Source organism: Falco peregrinus, chromosome 4 (assembly GCF_023634155.1).
Source record: "Falco peregrinus isolate bFalPer1 chromosome 4, bFalPer1.pri, whole genome shotgun sequence".
Lineage (NCBI taxonomy): Eukaryota > Metazoa > Chordata > Aves > Falconiformes > Falconidae > Falco > Falco peregrinus.
In genome coordinates, this window is record NC_073724.1 from 3,654,346 (window position 1) to 3,676,296 (window position 21,951).

Sequence of the window (21,951 nt, forward strand, 5' to 3'; positions counted from 1 at the left end):
CCAACTTCATCAGTTAAACAGATACCTAAAATTCCAGTCTCTAGAATGCAGGCGCAAATAATTCCTTACCTTGATACTCAGTTCTTTCCTTGCTTGCTCTGTTTTACTTAATTCCTTTCTAAGCATATCTATAGTTTCTTCCATATCCGTTTTTTCTTTCTGCTGAGCTTTCAGTTTTTCTTCCAGAACTTTTATTTTCTGTTGCAAGGCTTAAGAAAACAAACACATTAAAAGATGAGTTGCCAAACTTAAAAGAGATACTGCACTGCCTGGGAAACAAGTTTGAGGGGTTTTTGTTGGTTTTATGTTTTGTTTTGCGTGGGGTTTTTTTGTTTGTTTATTTTTTGGTGGTTTTTTTTCTTTTTTAGACTCAGCTGGCTGCTAATAATTGAATTACTGAGTAGTGCCACCTACTGCTAGGCTTTAGCGGTTGCTTCCAGTCATTTGCAGAAAAGTTAAATTAAGCTCTTGGAATTTGCAGTTCCTACAGAAAATGGTTCTAATAGACATGCTGTATAAAGATCCTGAAGGGACATATGATGATGTGCAGAGATTTAGTGAGGTCCATATAGTCTGGGAAATCAAATTTATGTGTGCTTTCCAAAAAAAATTAGAAATCTGTATTTGGTACATTCAACTGTTTAAATTATGTATCCCTGGCTAACTTTTAAGGTTTACAAGTTACTGGTAAGATACAGCTGCTTATCTAGAGCCCCTAATAACACCTGGTTAATCTAGCTAGTTCTCAAGGCTCAGTGACCTTTAGGTAAGTGACTTACTTGCTATTTTGCCATCTCTCTCCTGTAGCTGTTGCTCTAATTCTTTTCTGTGATGTTCAGTTTCTACCAATTGTGCAGCAGTCCTAAAGTTGCAAAGAAATACATTTTAATGATCAAAGTGAGATATGCTGCCATTTCTCTGTCCTAAGAAGCTGGAATGATTTCTGTGTAATTTCCAGTTATGTCAGAGCTTCAAATGATCAGACCTATGAATTTGCAAGGTATGAGCACAGACAGACTTTATTTCCATTTCCTCCCCTAAAAAAGTCATTTCCCTTCTCTGGTCATAGAGCCACCGTAGAAACTACTGAAAAGGTTGATTCCTGGAGCTTAAACACCAGAAACTGTCGCTTTTGATTACAGCCACAAAGCATTCAAAATACCCTGACAGGACTGACAGTGCCATTCAACCCAACTCAAAATTCACCGCCACTAGTGACTAAGGATGCTGGGGCTTTAGCTATTGGTATGCTCCTAAATCAACAATACCGCTAGTAAAATGCTTCAGGTATTATCCATGCAAGCCCATTTATGCATAAAGATTTTCCAAGACCGTTCTGAACATCTTCCAGATTGTTGCAAACACTCGGTATACGTTTCATACGATACTGCCGTATCCCATATATGTCTGCTTCAGCTTTTGCTAGTTAGGATAATTATTTTGCTTCCACAATCATTAAATACAGAGGTACTGTCATCTACCAGCATTATAACTATAATCCCAGTTCTTTATACTCTGTGAAGCTAATCTACTTTTTCTGTTACTAGTTAGCCTAATTTTGCCTTGCCTAAATGGCATCTGCTGTCGCTCATTTACTTGTTTATCCACTTCCTACCTACCAGTTTCTAAGCTGCAGCCTCTAGCAAGATGGGAGGGAATATATTTCCATGGCCTTCATCTTATTTGTGGCAGTTCAAGAATATCTACGTAATAACTGCTCCCCCGACCCACCTTTAGAGAGGGGCAGCTTTTATCAGAATATCACCCAATTACACTGAGCCGCATATTGCATCAGCAAAAGTAAGTGTCCAAATTTATTCCAAACCAAACTGATGTATCTGTATGAATTTTTTTCCATTTGAATCAGAATTCAAGGCAGTGATTGGGACTGCTCTGATTACTGACAAGGCAACAGCCTGGAAGGATGAACTAAACTTTGCAAGTAAAACCAAGTTTTATTTCTAAACTGAATACAAGGTCTGCCTGTAAGCATATTTTAAAAGTTATCTTCTGCAAAATTAAGTATTAAATAAAACCTCTCAAAGAGGAACCCTATTCCCCAGGTTATATTGGTGAAAGGTCAAAAAGGAAAAAAATTATAGGTAGTCCTCAAGAAGACATAAGTAATGCTAGTTTCATGGTCGAGGAATGATATTTTATACCACAGACAGAATACCAACCATCACTATTTCCAATATATTTTTAAAATGTATCAGTTTAGCAGGGTTGGGTGGTTTTTTTTTTTTTTCCCTGATCTATAACATTACAGAGGAACCTCGCAGGCTAAAAGGGAATACGTGGAAATCCTTGGGTGGTAACAGCATTTAAGAACTCAACAACAACCAAAAAACACCTCCCCCCACAAAACCTCCCCAAGAATTGCGTTGTCTTCATTGCTCTTTAATTCCTATTGTCACCGAAGTCTGTAGATATTCCTCCCTGCTCCCAACCAATAACAGCAGTAAACAAAATAAACCACCAAAGTCACTACTATGGATTTTCATCTAACATACACATACAAAGCAATGAAGCTTATTTTGCTTCCAGTAACTCCATTTCTTAGATGTTACTTAAAGCACAGTTGAAAAATTGAGACTAAAATGCCATTTAGTATTACTGTTTATCTTTAATTTGCTTTAACGAGACTGAACTGAACTTACCTGTCATTCTGTTGCTTAAGTGATTCATTTAGTTTCTTCACTGCCTCCATTTGCTTATTTAGTGAATTGCATGTAATCTGTAGATCTTTATATTGTCTTTCAGTTGTTTCATACCTACAAATTAATTACAGGGTTGTGGTTGAAGGCTATAAGTACTTTTGAAAAGCTTTTACTTTAATAGTTTGTCAAATAAAAATACTTTACATCATGTCTGCAATCATCCCACTCAAGCTAAAAAAGCAAGGTGTTTGCAGGGGGAGGGGGGGGTCAGTTCAGGATTTTCTGGTGGTTGTTTGGGTGTTGGGGTTTTTTGGGTGTTTTTTTGTTTGTTTGTTTGTTAAATGAACATACTTGGAGATAGAAAAAAAAAACCAAACAAAAACCAACAAATCAACCTTCAGTGGATCCCTTACATACTCTTGATTATTAATTATCAGGAAACAACCTTCCTCCATTAGAAAACTCTTAAGAACTGACAAAACATACAGATGCCTTTAGAAATTTGATATATACAAACTATTATAAATTAGCTATTTTCAGTCATCTTTTAAAGGACCCTTTGAGTCAGTCTAGGACCTCCAGTTGTCTCGTGATACGAAAAACGATGCAATGTGCATTTAATACAAGTTTATGAAGCAGATATCACACTCTGAGCAAATGTGTTCCTACTAAAAGAAAATTCTCTCCCCTGGTGTCAGTTATCTGATTGTTTTTATGGAACAGCATATTTAAAGCGTGCAGATTGTTTAGAAAGCAAGTTTTTGCTTTATAAACACATTATAAGGTTTATAACACGTTATAAGCTATTTGTTCCTATTTTGGAGAATTTACAACTATTAGATACTAGACAGAGGCTGTTTTATTTCACATGAACTAGTCAAATAAGTGTTCACCGAGCATATGGCTACATACAATTCAAGCAAAAAAAGGAGGCACTTCCATAGTGACCATACTAGATACTGACTCAAGAAACCCCATCATGGAAAAAAGTTTTATACATATTTCCTCCCTCAGTGACTCCCTTACAGGCAGCAATATGCCTCCAAAATTGTCTCATATAATACCTGCTACCCATTATTTAAGCAAGGAACTTGCTCTCAGTTTAATCAGCTTCTTTGCCTTGCTGACACCTAGTGATGGGGACAGCTCATATGAGCTGAAAAGCCAAAGCTCTTTCAAGCTCTTATTCTTCCAAAGCACATTCTATTTTCATAAACATAAAAAATAGTTTCTAATTTTACATACTTTTTGTGTCTCACATGTCCTTTTTGAGCTTAAGATCATAAAGAAATAATGCTTATAAGTAATTTAGGACACGCAAGTGCCTCCATCCTTCCTACCTCACTTTTACCTAATTTCAGTCAAATTTGCTACAGAAGTGATCAAAGATGCAAGCTCCTACCTCATGCAGACATACAGCTCATGGCTGCTGCTCCAGATTGTTTATAGCATGTCAAGACAGCATGTAAGATGAAAGAAAGACGCCAAGAATACGGTATAATACTAATAGAAACTAAGCATTGTTAATTTTTCTTAGAGAACAATGCTCCCTTTTATACCAAGTTCATGCTATTTCCTGAACTGGACCTTCAACTTCAGTTGTTGTTTCATTTAACACATTGACTTCTTGAATGACTTAAGTTAACCTCATTGACAAGCATACAGAAGAAAGAAAACAATAACAAATTTTTCACTTAAAAACATGAAGTAGCATGTAATGCTGCCCTTCTAACGTTCTTAGCCCAGTAAAAAGGGCTTCACTGCTCTTTGAATACAAAGTATTTGCTTCAAGATCTTACGTGCCTTACCTCTGAAGAAGATCAACAGAGGATTTTTTCAGTATTTCATGTTCTTCAGCAACTGTTTGTAATTTCCTGTTGTGTTGAAAGAGCTGCTCAATATCAGTCTGTGCTCTTTCAGATTCTACCTGCTGAGCTTTCAGCAAATCATTAAGTTCTTCATTTTTTCGTTCTGCATCCTTCAACATTGCAGCAAGAGTTCTTGCCTTTTGAGTGGAAAGATAACCCCCACAGTTACAAGCAATTCTGTTTCACAAGTCACTTTGTAATAGGCATACTTCAGGCCATAGATCTAACGCTAAAATACCATCAGCTACACTAAGAAAAGGATTTCTCTCACCTAATATTAACCACAAATTAATTTGTTCACTAAATTCCTTTAAGCTCCCTTTACAGACAGTGTAAGGGGAGAGGAAAGAAGAAAGTAAAAGATGATACATTTTAGGTATGGATTTAGTAATCTGCAGCCCAATCTTCATTGTAACATTTAAAGAATAGAAATGATTCTGAGTTTTCAATGCATACCTCAAATATATACTGCACAGAAGCAACCTTTGTTTGAAATTTCATCTTTGACAAGTTATTAAAAGGTACAAACAGGCAACAGTTTTCCTATACCAGCAAATTCTATATAGAATAGTGGCTTTATTTTCAAGATTACTACCATTAAATTAACACTTATGGCTGACTAACAATTATCACTACAGGAGGTTACTTTTGTAAACTTCCCACAAGGGAAACAGACATTAGAAGAAAACTGTTCCAAACAATCCAGAAGAAGCCAGGATGTTTATGGTGAAAATTAAGACTGTCCTAACTTGCAAGTGTAGCTTACAGCTAAGCAGCATAGAGTTCCAACGCATGCAATCATAGGTAAAGCTACCCACACAACTCTTAGTCCCACCCGGGTCCCAGAAGGAAGCTCCTTACCTCGGTCTCAGCCTGGGCTCTCTGACATCGGTACTGAGCCATCAGCCTATCAGCCTGAGCCAGAGCTGCTGCCTTGGCTTCCAAAAGGTCTTGCAGCCTTGTTTCTTTAGACTGCACGCAAGAAGAACATTTGTCATGAACGCTTTCTGAATGCACAGACAGCAACGTACCCATACATGTTAGGCTGTACTCACTGCTAATGTTGACAGCTTCTGCTCGTAGACATCCATTATATCAGATATCCTCATATCGGGGAACGGCTCCTTCATCTGTGAAAGGAGTTTCCAATTACTGCTACCCTAAATTTGTATTTACTTAGCCAGGTAACATGTGCCTAAAAAGCTCAGTTCTGTGAATCCTACCTGTCCACTAGCTTTTCAGTTCAGACTATCAGTCCAGCACTGCGAAAGAGTAACATCACACTCTAAAATGATTCCCCTTGGTCTAATCTTTGCTGGAGAATTAGCAGTCCCCTCATAGGAAACCTGAAGTAATATGTCCAAATAATTACAGCACAAAATACATGTGGCTAAAAATCCTTATTCATATGCCATAGCCTTCTCAACACACAGATTATCACAAAAGGCCCAGGAAAGTTGTTCTTAAAGGACAGTATCCAGAACAGACTTACTATGTTAGCCCACTGACTTGCTAAAGGAAATTTACCATATACCACACAACAACTCTGAAGTGTTTATTAAAATACATGCCAAGTGAGACTGCTACTTGTTTTGAGATGTTTTTTCTTAAGGCAATACTACTATAACAGCAGTTTTGAACAGCTGGTGATATATGCAAGCCATCCCACCTACGGAGAAGCTACCGTCTCTGCACCATTTTGACCCATTAGATAAGATTTTTTTTGGCGTGTTTGCAGCAGCCCCCACATAGCTCCAGTTCTCATTTTCCTGTCCCTAAAGTAGGAAACAAGTTTCTTTTTCTGCTTGCAAACTTGCCAGCTCTATGTCCTTTTAGATACTACTACTGTAAGAAATGCTTCTAGAACTTCCCTTCACTCTTTTTGTATGGTAATACTATTAAAAGTATTTTCTGAGTGTTTTTTTTTAGTATTATTTTTACATACATACATTTGAGCTTCACACAACACATGGAACGCACAGAGATGGAGTACTGGATATTTTAAGTTAACGTGTCTATTGATTTTTAAAGGAAAAGTCTACTAATTGGAAGGTCTAAGAAAAGATTGGCTCAATTCCTAGATAGCTTTCTCCCTTGAAAAACGGCAGCAGCACAGCACGCAACCGACCCCGGCAACCAGGCGCGGGGGGAGAAGGCGGCGGCACCGCCCGCAGCGAAGCAGCGCCGGCTGCTGGGGCCGTTTGCCCGATCGCTGCAGCGGCGGAGCGGAGCCGGTCCCTCGGCGAGGGTCGTTCTTGTCAGCTCCGACAAGGAGCGGGGGGCGCTGGCGCAGAGTGCCCCGCGTCCCCGCAGCGGGGCGCGAAGCCCAGGCGGGGGGCGCCGGGGGCGGGGCCGAGCGGCCGCACACCACTAGGGGTCGCTGTGCGCCGCCCGCCGCCGGGGCAGCCCACGGGCCAGCGGGCGGGGCGCGCGGCGCCGGCACCCAGGGCGCGGCCTCTCCCGGCACCTCCCGCGGGGCACGCGGCCCCGGCCCCCGCCGCCTCCGGGCTGCGCCCCGGGGACCCTGCGGGCGGCCCTCCTTGTGCCGCCGCCGCTCAGCACCGCGCCCCCTCGCCCGCTCCCTTCTCTCCTGCCGCCCCTCGGCACTCGCCCCGCGACAGGGCAGGGAGCCGCCGCCAGCAGCCGCCCGGCCCCGCCGCCCCCCAGGCCTCGCCCCGAGCCCAGAGGCACGGGAAAGGCTGCCGGGGCGGCACGGCCAACGCGGGGCTGCGCCCGCGGCTCCCGACCTGCGGCAGCTCCAGCGCCCAGGCTGCCTTCCCGAGCCGGGCGGCTGCGACACTCGGCGCGCCCCGGCCACACGCAGCTCCCCGCGGGAAAAGCCGCATTCCCGGAGCGGTGTTCGAGACATCTTTAACCTCTGAACTGTAGCAGCTGGCACCAGGCTGGGGGGAGTGCTGACGTGCTGGGGGCAGGAGGCTCTGCGGGGGGTCTGGGCAGGCTGGGCGGATGGACCAAGGCCAGTTGTGTGAGGTTCAACATGGCCAAGTGCCGGGTCCTGCCCGTGGGTCACAGCAGCCCCACAGCGCTGCGGGCTGGGGGCAGAGCGGCTCAAAGCTGCCCCATGGAAAGGGCCCGGGGGTGCTGGTCAGCAGCCGGCTGGACATGAGCCCCCAGTGTGCCCAGGTGGCCCAGGAGGCCAACAGCACCCTGGCTCGGATCCGAAACGGTGTGGCCAGCAGGGCCAGGGCAGTGCCCGTGCCCCTGTGCTCGGCGCTGGTGGGGCCGCACCTCGAGCCCTGGGTTCAGTTTCGGGCCCCTCAGGCCCAGAGGGACGTAGGGGGGCTGGAGCGTGTCCAGAGCCGGGCAGGGGGCTGGGGAAGGGGCTGGGGCACACGGCTGGGGGGGAAGGGGGGGCAGCTGGGGGTGCTCAGCCCAGAGGGATCTTATCACTCCCTACAGCTACCTGAAAGGCGGCGGTAGGCAGGTGGTGGTCAGTCTCTTCTCCCAAGTAAAGAAGCAGCAGGACAGGAGGAAACAGCCTCAGGTTGTGCCAGGGGACATTTACATTGGATATTAGGAGAATTTTCTTCCCCAGAAGGGTTGTCAAGTACTGGCACAGGCTGCCCAGGGACATGGCCGAGTCACCATCCCCGTGGGTCTTTAAAAGCCATGCAGCCGCGGCACTCCGACACGGCTCAAGGGTGGGCTTGGCAGTGTCAGGTTTACAGTTAGACTGCATCTCAAGGGTCTTTTCCAACCTGCATGATTCTATGATCTCAAGCTGTTAACAGGCACTTTGTTCATTTTCCCAATTTGCATACAGTTCTTTTAAGCCAGAAGAAAACAGAAGTAATCATCCATCACTCAGTCTAAAGCAGCTACAAAGCTACTAACTTGCTTTGAACAGAAAAGAGAAAGAGGAAATATATTCAGCATCTGATAGCATGGCCCACAAAACAGCACACTGTCTGTGGTCCCTGTTAGGAGTGTCTCATTCACAACGCATGTTGCTGCAGAGGGAAACAAAAACTTTTTTCTGAAGTAGTAACAGTGCCTTTCCAAAAAGGCCACAAAAATTGAACTGCGGATGTGAAACAGTCAGCTACAGGCAAGAAAAGCAAAATGCTTGTATGCATGTTTAGGCATACAAGCGTTGCACCATACTCTTCTAAAGCAGCATATCATCTGTATTTTATCACAGGTTATTTCTCGGGGAGCAGGGGGAGGAGGACACTTATACGTGTCCCAGCATGTCTAAGCTGTTGAGACTATAGCTGTCAGATGTGCAGACAGATGTCAGATGAGTGTGGGCAACACCACTGGAGAAAGGGATCTTCAGGAGCCCAGCTTCTGATGTAGTACAAAGAAACATCACTGAATTCTGCTCAGGAGCTCGCTAAGCGGAGCACGTTCTAAACAGGCAAGAATCTAAACTGAACTTAACTGACACATGTGCTATAGCCTGACACTTGGATTTTAATTTCTGTTAAAAAAAGTCAGTATTTAACAAGGGTATATAAATTCTACTAACCTTTAGTCCAGAATGAAGTTTTTGTATTAATTCCTGAATATTTGAAGTTGTGGATTCGTCACTAGGAGGACAGGATGAAGAACACCTCACCAAAGAAATGCTGGTCAAGGGTGACTGCGTTTGGATCCTTTTTGATGCGTGCTCCATTTCTTGTTGCCTGTAAGCATTATTTGCTGCAATGCTTTCACCAAGCCTGTATAAATATAAAGGCTATAAATGAAACAACCTGCTACAAATATCATTGCAAGGATTGAAGATAACAGTTCCATAACTAACTTCTCTTTCATTGAAAACAGATTACAGAACAGTCATATTTGCATTATCACACAGCATTAAGATGTAGCATCAGACATGTGCCCAAGCTGTCCGGAGATACAGAAAGCAGAAAAAATGAAAGCCTGTCATGGCTAACCTTTAGAAACAAATGCAGTACCTCACCAGAAAGGGCACCGTGTTCAGCGCTTCTTGAGAACAGATCATCTGTCTCTTATTAGTCTGTGAGACAGGTTATTTCCCACATCACTATTCAAACTAACTAGGCCACTGTTTGTAAGTAAGAAGATCAAGAAGGCATTTAGTGAGAATTTTTATTAGTCATAAAAAGACTGAATCATAAAAAGGCAGAGTGCAACCAATAAACCTTAGTTTTTCTTTGCCTGCGATGCTATTTTACAATACTATATTGAGTACAGCACATTTAATTTTGTACTTTTTAACCAGAGTTTAAGTATACAGATAAGAGTGCAATCAGTTAAAATTTGGACAGGGAAGAGAACATAAAAGCTTAGACAGAATTACAATACCTATACTCCAGTGTCTGCATGTAACTTGTGGCTGGTATTTTCAAGGCAGCTACGAATGACATGTTCCAAATCAGAGAGAGTCAAGAGAGCTGATTTTTGAGGCACCAGTCAAAAATCTTTTCCTCTTGTTAAATTCCTTAATTGGTAATTATCCCAACCACTTCACTGAAGTGCTGTCTCAATTGCTTAAGTGAACAAAGCCTATTTTTAACTTGCATGTATAGACATGTTATTTGGCCATTTCATCGCACAACTCCAATCATATTGGATTGTACAGATTCTTCATTCTTCCAGCCAGACTTTTTGTTATTGGCCATTAAAAAAAAAATGTTTCCTATATCCACAAAATCATGTGACCACAGAAAAGCTGAGGTTGAAAGGGATTTCTACAGATCATCCCATTCAGCACTCACACTCCTAAACACGCTGTCCACGACTACGTCCAGTAGTTCTGACTGTCTCAAAGGAGGAAGACTGCACAACTTCTCTGGGCAACCTTTCCCAGTGTTTGACCCCCCCTTACAGTAAAAGGCTTTTTGTTTAAATCTAAGAAATCAAGGGTGGTTTTTTTTCTTACATTTCTGTTCGTGGCTACCTCTTCTCCTGTCAGTGGATACCACTGAGAAGGCTCAGGCTCCACCTGCTTTGTTCCTCTCCATCAGACATTTATACACATCCATAAAATCCACAAGTCTTCTCAAAACAAAACAATCCTGGCTCTCTCAGCCGCATCTTGTGTGACTGATGAAGGAAGATGCTCCTTCCTCAATCACCTTAATGGCACTTCACTACCCTCACTCTAGTGAGTTTACATCCCTCTTGCACTGGGGAGTGCAGACCTGAACACCCCACTCCAGAAGTGGTCTCACCAGGGCTGAGCAGAAGGGAATTATCACCTCCTTCAACCTGCCAGCGATACTCTTCCTCATGCAGTCCAGGGTGCTATTGACCATCTTTGCCATTCTTGAAGATGGCAGTTATATTTGCTTTCTTCTAGTTCTCAGGAATATCTCCCAACTGCCCTGACTTTTCAAAGGTAACCTGGGGTGGCCTTGCAATGACACCAGCCAACTCCCTAAGCACTCATGGGTGCATACTGTCAGGTCTTGTGGACTTCGGATTGTCCACCTGTTCCATAACCTGATCCTCCACCACCCAGGATAAGTCTTCCCTCCTCTAGACCTTTCCCATTGCTCCCATGGACCTAGGACTCCCAAAGGCAAATCATACCACTGAAGACCAAGGTGAACAAGGCATTGAGTATGTCAACCTTTTCCATGTCCTTTGTCACCAGGTCTCCTGCCCCATTCAACAGAAAGGCACACATTTTTTCCTAGTTTTGTCTTACTGCTGAAGTACTGGTAGAAGTCTTCCTTGTGGCCCTTCACATCTGTTGCCAGGTTCAACTCCAGGTGAGCTCTGGCTTTTCTAATCCCATCCCTGTATACTTGAGACAGGTTCTCTGTATTCCTCCCAGGTCACCTGTGCCTGCTTCTACCTCCTGAATGCTTCCTTTTTATATTTAACATTTGTCAGGAGCTCCTTGCAAATTTCCTGCCATGTTCAATTTTCTGCTGCTTGGGATGAGATGGACTATTAAGGCCTTGGAGAAAATGATCCTCTGGGGAGGAGGGGTGAAGAGGATTGGGCAGAAGGGGAAAAAAACTTAAAAAAAAAAATATCAACCAACTCTCCTTAATCCCTCTTCTCACCAGGGCTATTTCTCATGGGATTCTTCCAAGCAGATCATGAAAAAGGCTAAGATCTGCTCTCCTGAAGTCTAGTGTTGTGATCCTACATACATGATCATTTTTTCCTATTTTATTACATTTACAGAAATAAGGACTCCATCAAATAGTTTCCTCAGTATTTTTTCTCCTGTTTAGACCACCTTAAATACTACCTGAACTGCCATCTGCCTGTGTATTCTGTTCTGTTCTTTCTTGGAAGTTACCGCAAAAGGGTAAGCAAAGCTTTAGGAACTGAAAAATGGCATGTCTGAAAGTTCAGTAGAGAGAGAAATCTGACAGTCAGAATATTAGATGCACTCCAAGTAGAAAGTTCCAGGCACAGTCGCCAGATAAATAAACCTTGCGGGACAGAAGTCAGTCACTACTATGCTCTCTAGAATGCGATGTGAATTGAATACCATCAGCATATGAACTGTTTCCTCTGGCCTCCAAGATCATTACTCTCTCTTAACTGCAGATAAAGAAACAAGACAATTCTTCTAAAGTTTCTGTCTCTGATGAATTGAAAGTAACGTGCCAAGAAACACGAATATCACTAAGCCCATAAAAATGTCAAATCCTACCAGACGATCACAAAAATAAACTTACACTATGGCAGGAAAATCTGGTAAGGATGCAGCCTCAAACAGTATTCTAAGCCCCATTTGGACTTGCTCTCTGTCATCTGATGTTAAAGCAAATGTCAAAGGCATAATCAAGCGTTGATCCTAAAAAAGAAACTACTTTAGTCAAAACAAGATAACAGTTAAAAAAAAAAACAAACACAACCACCCAGACATCACAATATCAAGGCCCACGAACACAGAAATGTTTTATTCAGAACTTAAGCTACCTCCTTAAAGTTTGCCCTTCTAAGTTTCTCAGCCTGAATTCAACAGAAGCGTTTTTAAAAATAGCTTATACTTCAGAGTATTTAGAAACGTGTTTTCCCAGTAACCGGCAAAGAGACTACTTAAAGGAATTAAGTTTTCAAGTGCTTGAATTCCATCATAAAGGGTAAGAAGCTTAAGTTTTATAAGGATTTCCTGAGGACTGTAAAACTCTCATTGCTACCCATTAAATTACACAACTCCCATTCTTGAAAGAAAATCCTCCAAAACAGCAGGAAGCGTCTGACTGTCTGGATTATTTTTCCATCTACAATGTAAATTGTTAAGGTACGATCTGACCAATAATTAGCAGAAACTGTTTTGACTATGCAAAGTCACAAATTAGAGGTATACATTTAACAGTAACCAACCCCACAAATAATTATATGGTTGTGATAACTTTTTCCTGGTTTGCTACCTTTAAATTGCAGACCTAATGAATTCTTAAAATAATAATTCTTACCAGGCGGCCAAACTATGGTTTAACAAGCACAACTGAAATAAATGATTGGAGTAAAAGAAAACTGCTCTTATCTTAGAAGGATAAACAATGAAACAACTTTAAAGAATTGGGCGCAGGGGACTATATTTTTCTAGAAGTTCTACCACTTCAGAGATAACCATGCAAACCAGTCAGAATTAGAACTACTGTAGTGTAGCGACACTTCCCTTCACAGACACATTTCACCAGAAATTTTAAAATCATACCTGTAGCATTTTGTAGAAGCTGACCTCCATACCACATACGTCCTGCTTAAGTCTGCTCATAAGATCAAGCGTTTTCAAAATAATATCAGCAGCGAGTTTGCTTTCAAACATACAAAGAGAAAAGCAAAGTAGGTGAAAAAAGGCAGTGAGATTTGCCAAATCAGCACTGATAAATAAATTCAGTCAATTAAAAAAAACCCCAACCTTCAAAAAGACATTAAATATGTCTAGCAAGGCAACAATGCCAACACCAAGAGAGATCACCATGTTCCTTGGGCACACTGCTGAACTTCTCCAGCATGCCAAGGATGGCAACAGTGAAGACCAAAAAAAACCGTGAGGAGGGTTTAATCGTAGGTCCAATTATACCTCACTGGTCTTTGGCCATGTAACTCTTGGTTATATCCACATCCAGGTTAATGACACCGAGCTGAAGGAATGTATATTCCATTTTCAGTGCAGTACAATTCCCTCCCATATTGATGAGTGATATTTTTGAACTCTGGTTGCATAAAACAAAAAATCAGGTGTCAAACAGTTCTGGTAAGCTTGAACTACTGCATGAGATTTAAGGTCACTGCTCCAATGTGGATCTCCAGCTTATGCTGAAAACAAGATCTGAATGCTTATGTTTGGTTTCACTCTTTGAACTGACTAGCAACGTTACTTTCTATTGCCATAGAAATACTGTTTTATTTAAAAACAGAATTTGTTTACGTGCATTTAGATGGTACTTTAAACTACAATATACTTACCATCCGAACAATATCACAACTCTCATACAAGTCTTGCTAAATTAGCTTTTTAGATAAATTCATGTGCTCACCACATTTTAGAATCCACTACTTTTGTCCCAAAAGCAGTATCAATTCCACTACAGGCAAACTGGTGTTCTATTAGAGATGTGCATTGGCTGGCTGTCAGTACCTTTGAGGCACGCTTTTTCAGTAGGTCATCTCTACAGAGCAGTAGATCAAGTTAAGAATAAACTTAATATATACCTATACTTGGGTATTGCACCAAACCCCAACATTTTCTAATAATAAAGGATGCAAGAGTTAAGTGTATCGCAGCACAAGAGCCTCCAAAAATGCTTTTAAAACCCAGCTAAGCCATGCTTAACTCACATGCCAAGTAAGCTTCCTTTTCAATAAAAAACACGCACTTACTTGGAAACAGACAGCTAAGGGAAACCATAATACAGTGAGTGGCCTAAGAAAGATGATGAAAAAAAGCCAGTGAACAATCAGTTCCTAACAGAAGAATTAGTTATCTAGGAGTGAGCTAGCAAAGACATTTCTCACAGAGCTCAGCTTAGATGCAGGACTATGTCCTGCAGGCATGTCCTCCTTACTACATGACCCTGGGAACACTAAGGACTAAAACAGGAGTGCAAAACTGTTACCATTCCACGTTATTTTTCCTTGTTTTGCTGATCTAGATTTGCATCATATTTGGCTGGGAGCTGCACCTGACTTAGCCAGGCGAATACCGACCAAGAACACGGCCACCCAAACTCCCCTTGCAGTTTCAACAGAAAACACTCATCTTCATTTTTGATCTGCAAATTACTTCTATACTGTTCTATAACGTTCTATACTGAAAGGGTGGTCATGCACGGAAACAGGCTGCCCAGGGAGGTGGTAGACTCACCATCCCTGGAGGTGCTTAAAAAACGTGTAGATGTGGTACTCAGGGACATGGTTTAGTGATGGACTTCACAGTCCTGGGCTAACAGTTGGACTTTATAATCTCAAAGGTCTTTTCCAGCCTAAATTATTCTATAATTCTACGTCAAATAGCCATCACATTTTGTCCTGCACCACAGTACTATAAAATAATTTCACAGCAATTAGAAAGCTACTTAAGGTCCTTCGGGATGACAGTCCTAGGTAAAATTCGGGCAGTTGTTGTCATTAAAAGCTATTAAAAGTGACCCAAGACAGACATTTCTTCTAACACCTTAGAGGAGATCATGGTGGAGGAATAATAAATTAACTGCCAATAGGCACACAGAAAGGATATTTGTTAGGACATTAATAGCCTTGACCATTCTTTCACACTTTTTCTTCACTAATAGTTCATCCACAATCTGTTCTGTCCTCTGAAGATGATCAAGAAGAACAGGCAGCAGAAGATCCACAAAGTGTTTGGCTGAGGTGCCGTTTCCACTGTCAATAGCATCCTGTAATAAAGACATTTTACTTTATGTCAATATTTAAAACTACAGAAGGAAGCCAAGGATACTCTACCCCTTCTTCCACCAGCCTGTCTTCTAGCTTTCCCAGCCTCTTGCCATTTCAGGCTGATCAGCATTCACACTGGAGGGGGAAGCTTAACAAAGAGCACAAAACAGAACTTCCTCACTTCTGCAAGTCCTAGAAAACAATTCTTTGATAGCTTTAGTGTCTACATCATGACTTCATGAGCTGTCCTTTCTTCCACTTAACTTTCAATACAGAAATATTTCAAAAATACAGCCTGTCTTTAAAAGAAAAGTTGTTTTACAAAGCATGGAATTCTGGAACAGGAAGAACTCTGTTTCAGGCATATTTTTACATGCTATTTTTTGAGTAATATGCTAATAGTTGTTTAAAAGTCAATTAAAATATAGCTGCTAAGAAGCTCTTTAAACTCAATTATCAGTCTTGGTACCTCAAAAATCTCTTTGAATAGTTGCAATGCTAGAACTGAACAGTCTTCAGAGCCTTCCAATGGTTGGTTGGACAAGTGGACCAGTGCAACAGATGGTTCAAAAGTCTTTGAGCGAGTCAGAGATCTGGTACTTCCAGACACTGGCAAGCCAGATGGTTCCAGTATTGCCTGCCGCAGGGTATGACGCAGTTCTGTCACGGAACAGAAGGCAAGCAGCAGCTCTAAGATCTGCGTGAAGTGAATGAGAGTTCAAATGCTTTTAGATCAAGTACTTATACAGAAATCGCAACTCCCATAGCACAAGCCTAAAGAGATAGGCAAGTTCCATGCAACTCCTTTTAGCACTTTAAAGTTTTCTGAAGAACAGCTTTCTTTAAAGCCAAGTCAGCAGCAGAAACAGAGTTCATTAGACTAGTTAAGGATTGTGACAGTATTTAGTGTATTGCTTTCCCTTCTTTTTTAAACAGCATGACTACTGGCTAGCAATCTAATAAGCAGTAGAAATGCATATACACCCAGAACGAAGGAAGCTACCGAAGGGAAAAATATTCTGACACGAACAGATGCACAAGTGCATACTCAGAGCCAAGAAAGCAGCACCCTGGCAAGCTCCTTGTCAACATGTCTTTCCAAATAAAACCAACAACAAAATCACACACACAGGAACATTAGCATTTATTATTTACTGTGATGTGAAGAACATTCATAAGAAAAACCTAAGATTTATTTCAAAGATGTATTTAGCCCTAATATTTTCACAAAATTTCACATTTTAGCCTTAGGCGACACATGGTTCAATTACATCCGGTGGTAGTGGGACAAAGCTGAACACAACAGTTAACTGCTTAACGAAACGTGGCATCAGTTTCTTCAACTGCTATGAGAGAACTTATTCCTAAGTCTTTGAAATTAGCACTGTGGTTCCCTGATCATCAGTTCAAAGTCTGAGTACTATTAATTCAGATTAGGTTTTAGCCAGTAAAGCGTGGCATGCACAGAGTTTCTGATGGATCCAAACATTTCTTATTAGCCAAAGCACAAAAGGTATTTATGTTGGCTTTTTGACTTTATGCCTGTTGCCTGAAAGCAGACACACATAGTCTGGCAAAAAAACCTAACCATTACAGATCTAACCTGACAACCTTCTGAGTAACTAGAATATAACCTTGGTGAATACCATAGGACATTTAAGAGTGCTGAAATCAGTGTGTTTCATTATCAGCCCTCGTACAGAAGGAACCTACTTATGAGTACAGAAGGGGAACTAGACTAGTAGTTGTTCCCTCTTAGGCTTAAACTGAAAAATTATAAATACCTTAGATGATGAATCAGGATCCCTTCCATGGAGAAGATCTAATACTTGACCAAGGCATGAGGTAAAGTGCTCATATCTACAGAATACGTAGAGGAGAAAAGAAACAGAAACTGAAATTTTACTACACTCAGACATTTATAACAAGTGACAAATATGAGTGCCCTACTCTCCTTACCCTCAAACACTTCAAGTACAGTGATAGCTTTGATGATGTAATTTCTATTTAAAATAGACTAAGCTTTATAAAATAATATTTTAAGAATGAAAGTAAATTCCTTAAAATAAGCCAAGATTTTCCAGCTCATTTTTACTGCTAGATTTAGATTGAAGTTCAGCAACTAAATTCTGGGAGCTGAATTTGCAGAACCACTAGTCAAGGTCTACCACAGAACTACTCTGTAACACCCTCCAGTAAATCTATTCCAACTTCAGCCATATTACTCCACTTCAAGATAATATAGGCCTGTAAAAGGCAAGCTCGCTACTCATCAGGTTGTCTGACTACTGATACAGTCCAGACAAAGAACTACTGAACACACTAATAAATATTCCTTAAGTCACAAAGAAAAAACAGATTTTGATTCACACTTCTGTGTGAAACTAGCAACACAGGAATTCTTTAGTTTCAGGTACAGCGGTTATAATCAACTAGTAACACTCAAAAAGCATCTAGGGAATTTTTTTTTTCAATGTTCGGGTCAGAATGCAAACAGGATACAGCAAAGAAATGGAATAGGAGCTTAGGAAAAATATTCTCTACTTTTAGGAAGTGAAGTCATACCGGGTTAAATAATCTGCAACCTTGGGGTTCTTCAGAAGATCCATGAGTAGATCAACAGAGTATTTTCTTGTGAGAGTTCCATCTCCATTTACAACAATATTGAATATTAGCTGAAACGTCTGATGGATATTTCGAGCGTGAAAGAGCTGGAAGGAAGAAGAAACTTATAGATGGGCGTATACTTACTTTGCTGAGTCTCTTATTAAAACTGACTGGAATTAAAATTTTATTTGGCTGGTGTGACTACTAGTTTTATCTACAACTTAAGAAGAGAACAAGCTTCAAAGTATTACTTACTTTTTCTCCTACTTCTTCATTTAAAGTAAGGCTTGATAATACTGAAAGTGCAAACACAACCATAGTCAAATTACTATGGGCCAGGAAACTTATTAAGGTACGATAGAAACTCTTCACATTATTCTAAAGCAAAAAGGAGAAACATAGGCATTATAAATTTTGTTCTGTTCTATAAAACCACCAAAATTACAGATTGTACATATTGGTAAGCCATACAAGTCATGAATAACAATACAAGAAATATGTTAGAATGATAAAAGTTCTCTAGGAAATCTCTTTTAGTGTGCTACTGCACAATAGCAGTGTTGATGTCAATGAACTAAATTCTCTGTTGAATTTGTGTAAGGAAAAACGAAAAACAAAAAAACCCACCCCAAACCCAAGGAAGAAATTCCATCATTATTTTAAAGAAAGGTGAGTTATTTTGCTGAAGTCTCTAATAGAAAATAACCACTGAAAATTGACCCCCATCCTTTCTCTGCTCAGTGATCAGATCTGACAGTAGTTCCTCCTGCCCCCCCGCCCCACCTCTCTTCCAACGTAAACAGTACAACATGCACTGCCACGTATATGAATTTGTATTTCTGAGTTTAAGCAGCAAGTTATGCTTGCACTGATTTATGAAGAGACAGGAACTGAGCAGGTCACACATGGGTGTCTATTTGAGGATTCAAAGGCCCTGCTCCAACATCAAGATCAGTGATATTTTACTGATTTGTCTTTTAAAAGGCAAATCACTTTCTTGGCCAAAGCTAATGCAGCTTACCAAAAATCCAATTACAGATTTATATGTTAACATACAAATGTTTTTTATGTTAACATATGTTATATGTTAGCAACATGTAGTTTTTCCAAGGAAGAATGCACCGATTTTAAATTCACCTTTCATTTGCAGAGAACAGTTGCAGAAACTGAATGCATAACAATCTAGTGCAACACAGCAATGAAGAGAAGGAAAGAAACTTCCTGTTCTACCAGATACTTTCCCCAACATGACAGAAACAACCGCCAACTCTGCAGAACAAGCAGGTCAGGGTTATTATTGCCACAAAAAAAGTGCGTAAGAAATACTAAGGTAAAATTCCCCAGAGTCAAGTCTTTTGCCCTCAAGCCAGAGTCATGCCACAACCCAAAATCTTACCAAAGATTTTATCTGAGTTTGAACAGATAAGTTGTGACGACAGAGATTTGCCAGTAGTCCTAAACACGGTATCGTTAACTCATCTTCAATGGACTGACTTAAAAAAAACAAAGTCCAGAAGTTTAAATAAACATGTTTCATGTTTTTGTTAAAACATCCAGAATTTAATTACAAGAAATTGTAGGGGGTGGAAGGTGCAGTGGCTGGGGGACTTTTTTTTTTGTTCAGGTTTTTTTTGTTGTTTTTTTTTTTTTTTTCCAGTTAGATACCATTCCTCCAAGCAAAGCAAAATTCAGATTGCAATGCCGACAGTGTGGCAGTTTTTAAACAGAGCACATCTGAAAAAAATCCCAGTATCAGAAATCACTGCTATCAAAGGTCAGTTATTGCAGGTGCTTTTAGTAGTCACTGACCTCTTACTAGGACATGTGCAGAGAATTTATATTAATACAAGTCTGCTCCTAATGACAGGCATGAATTTTCTCCTGGCTTTTCTCTTTGTTAGCTCCCCGCTCCCAGGTGTGTGGGCTAAGAGGCCAATTAATATTCAATCACCCAAAGTCCCACAATCACTGCATTTGACAATCTGTAACAACATGGTTTTTCAAGAAAAATTTCTGTTAGCGTCAGAGAAAAAATGCCACAGTTCACCTTGGAGACCAGGTTAGTGCAGTATGGTAATGACCTTCAGAAAGTTTAGAAACTTAGCTAGGTATTTCCCATAAAAGACAACTGAGTACACACTTACACATGATGCATTAGAAATGAAATTAATTCATCAATGTTGGCACCAGCACAAAAGATTGGAACATTGTAGGTTAGCCTCTGCAGCAACTGAATACTCTGAGGAAATAAAAAAAAAGCTGTTCACATGTCTTTCCTATAGCAGCTCACTGAAGAACCTTACAAGTTACAAAAGCTTAAACTGAAAAGACAAACAAGGCATCACAACCAAATAAATTTTCAGACTCTGTAGTGTTAACGTAACAATTGCATGAGCTGCTGCAAGCATACTGTGTAACGTCCTACCACACTGATGCACTACTTAAAAGCCCCAAAATATTAATAAGGTTTTATTTTGACAGGGGAGTTACCTTTTTAGCCCATCCAATTCTTCACTTCGCCTCATCGGCAAGTCCTCCATTCTATCAGTGAGAAAGGGACTTTGTCCTATTGAATGACCTAAAGTCACACCAAAATCCAAAAAGCACTTTGCAACCTCTTGCAGAAAGTATGTCTATAGGAAAATGGATTTGCTGTGAAGACTGCCAACAGACCTAACGGTACTAAAGTCCTTTATACAGCATTCTTTCAGCACATAAGTGAGTTAATCTACTGAAACAAGACAAAAATCACAGCACAGAATAGCTGCTGAAACAAAATCTCACCATGTAAATATCTGATGTAAGAGCTTAAAGGTCTTACAATTGGATCTGTTTGGCAACTGAAAAATCTTTCCCACTGACTGATAAGTCATTTAGATCCCCAAGTCTTCTGGTACGCCTAGTGCTGAGAAATACGCAACCCATGAGAAAAGCGTTCTTAACTGGAGGCTTGACTCATCTTCCACAGATGAAGGGCAACAGAACTACAGCAAATTCATTTTCTGCTTTCCCTCTCCAGAAGAGATGTGACCACAGGTAGCAGCGAGTACTTACTGAAAGATTGGAACCACACATGAGAAAACCTGCGCACATTTTAAAAAGTAAACAAATTTTTCCTGTTAAGCACACAGAAAGGACAGGTTAAAATTGGTTAAGTCAGACTAGGAGATGTCATGTGCGTACTTAAAGTTTTTGAAAAAAATAATCAGTGATGTCTGCCCTTGGCTTCTAGAAATAAGCTTCCATTAGCACAGCCCCCTTGCATTTTCTGCCAGATAGCACTGACCAGCAGGAAGGAAGCATACGTGCCCTGCAAACCTTCCATGAAACCTGCCAGCCAGCTTTCCTTTCACTCCTTCCCAATTACCTGCCAAAGTATTGATTAGACAAAACAACCTCCAGGTTTCTGTTAGTTATTTCTCCTAATGTTAGTAAATACCTCAACTGGAAAATAATCTTACAAGCTCTCAAGAGTGATTTCTTGAAATAATTTCAAAAACTGGGGATTTTTTGTTCCCTTGTCATTTTGGGTGGGGTTTTTTCTTTATTTTTTTTCTTTCTTTTCCTCTTTCGAGTTGAGAAGCACAAGCAAGAATAATGAGAGAATACAAAGAACTCTATGCAGTGCTAAAATCCTGTCGTACTAGCCTCATACACCAAATAAATTACACAGCTAAGATCATCTTTGCCTCACATTATTTCAGATAGAGCTTTTAAAGAGTTATTAGATGCATACAGTACAATGTATACTACGTAACAGTAGCCAAATATTACCAAGCAATAGTTCCTGTTACCTGTAATAAGACTGGGTCGCTAAGATTAGCAGAACTTCGATGAACCACTCCTGCCAGCACACTGGTCAGGTTGTAGGTATCCTGAAGAGCTTCTCTAGTTTCATTGTCTAAAGCTAGAATTCAAGAATTATTAACAAAAATCATATCTAATAGCAAAAGCAATTGTATTAGCTACCTATCTAATCAGCAGCCAAAGTCTTTGACCAGTTTTTC

General features: G+C 40.7%; 1 protein-coding gene across 2 annotated transcripts in view; it reads right to left on the reverse strand.

The window, feature by feature from the left end:
- The window catches only part of CIP2A (cellular inhibitor of PP2A), a 28,172-nt gene that overhangs the window by 2,537 nt on the left and 3,684 nt on the right, over positions 1-21,951 (reverse strand). Inside the window, exons 3-20 of one of the 2 annotated variants that reach the window (XM_055801487.1) lie at positions 21,739-21,851; positions 20,089-20,183; positions 19,341-19,437; positions 18,200-18,322; positions 17,903-18,048; positions 17,122-17,197; positions 15,807-16,034; positions 15,177-15,336; positions 13,978-14,119; positions 13,152-13,251; positions 12,163-12,281; positions 9,021-9,213; positions 5,584-5,658; positions 5,390-5,500; positions 4,469-4,665; positions 2,661-2,774; positions 780-862; positions 70-209 (exon numbers count right to left, since the gene is read on the reverse strand). In XM_055801487.1, the coding sequence (XP_055657462.1) occupies positions 70-209; positions 780-862; positions 2,661-2,774; positions 4,469-4,665; positions 5,390-5,500; positions 5,584-5,658; positions 9,021-9,213; positions 12,163-12,281; positions 13,152-13,251; positions 13,978-14,119; positions 15,177-15,336; positions 15,807-16,034; positions 17,122-17,197; positions 17,903-18,048; positions 18,200-18,322; positions 19,341-19,437; positions 20,089-20,183; positions 21,739-21,851 (2,312 nt within the window). Of the gene's footprint in view, positions 1-69; positions 210-779; positions 863-2,660; positions 2,775-4,468; positions 4,666-5,389; positions 5,501-5,583; positions 5,659-9,020; positions 9,214-12,162; positions 12,282-13,151; positions 13,252-13,977; positions 14,120-15,176; positions 15,337-15,806; positions 16,035-17,121; positions 17,198-17,902; positions 18,049-18,199; positions 18,323-19,340; positions 19,438-20,088; positions 20,184-20,434; positions 20,457-21,738; positions 21,852-21,951 lie in introns of those variants that run through there. The other variant, XM_027786802.2, reaches the window with a different exon arrangement.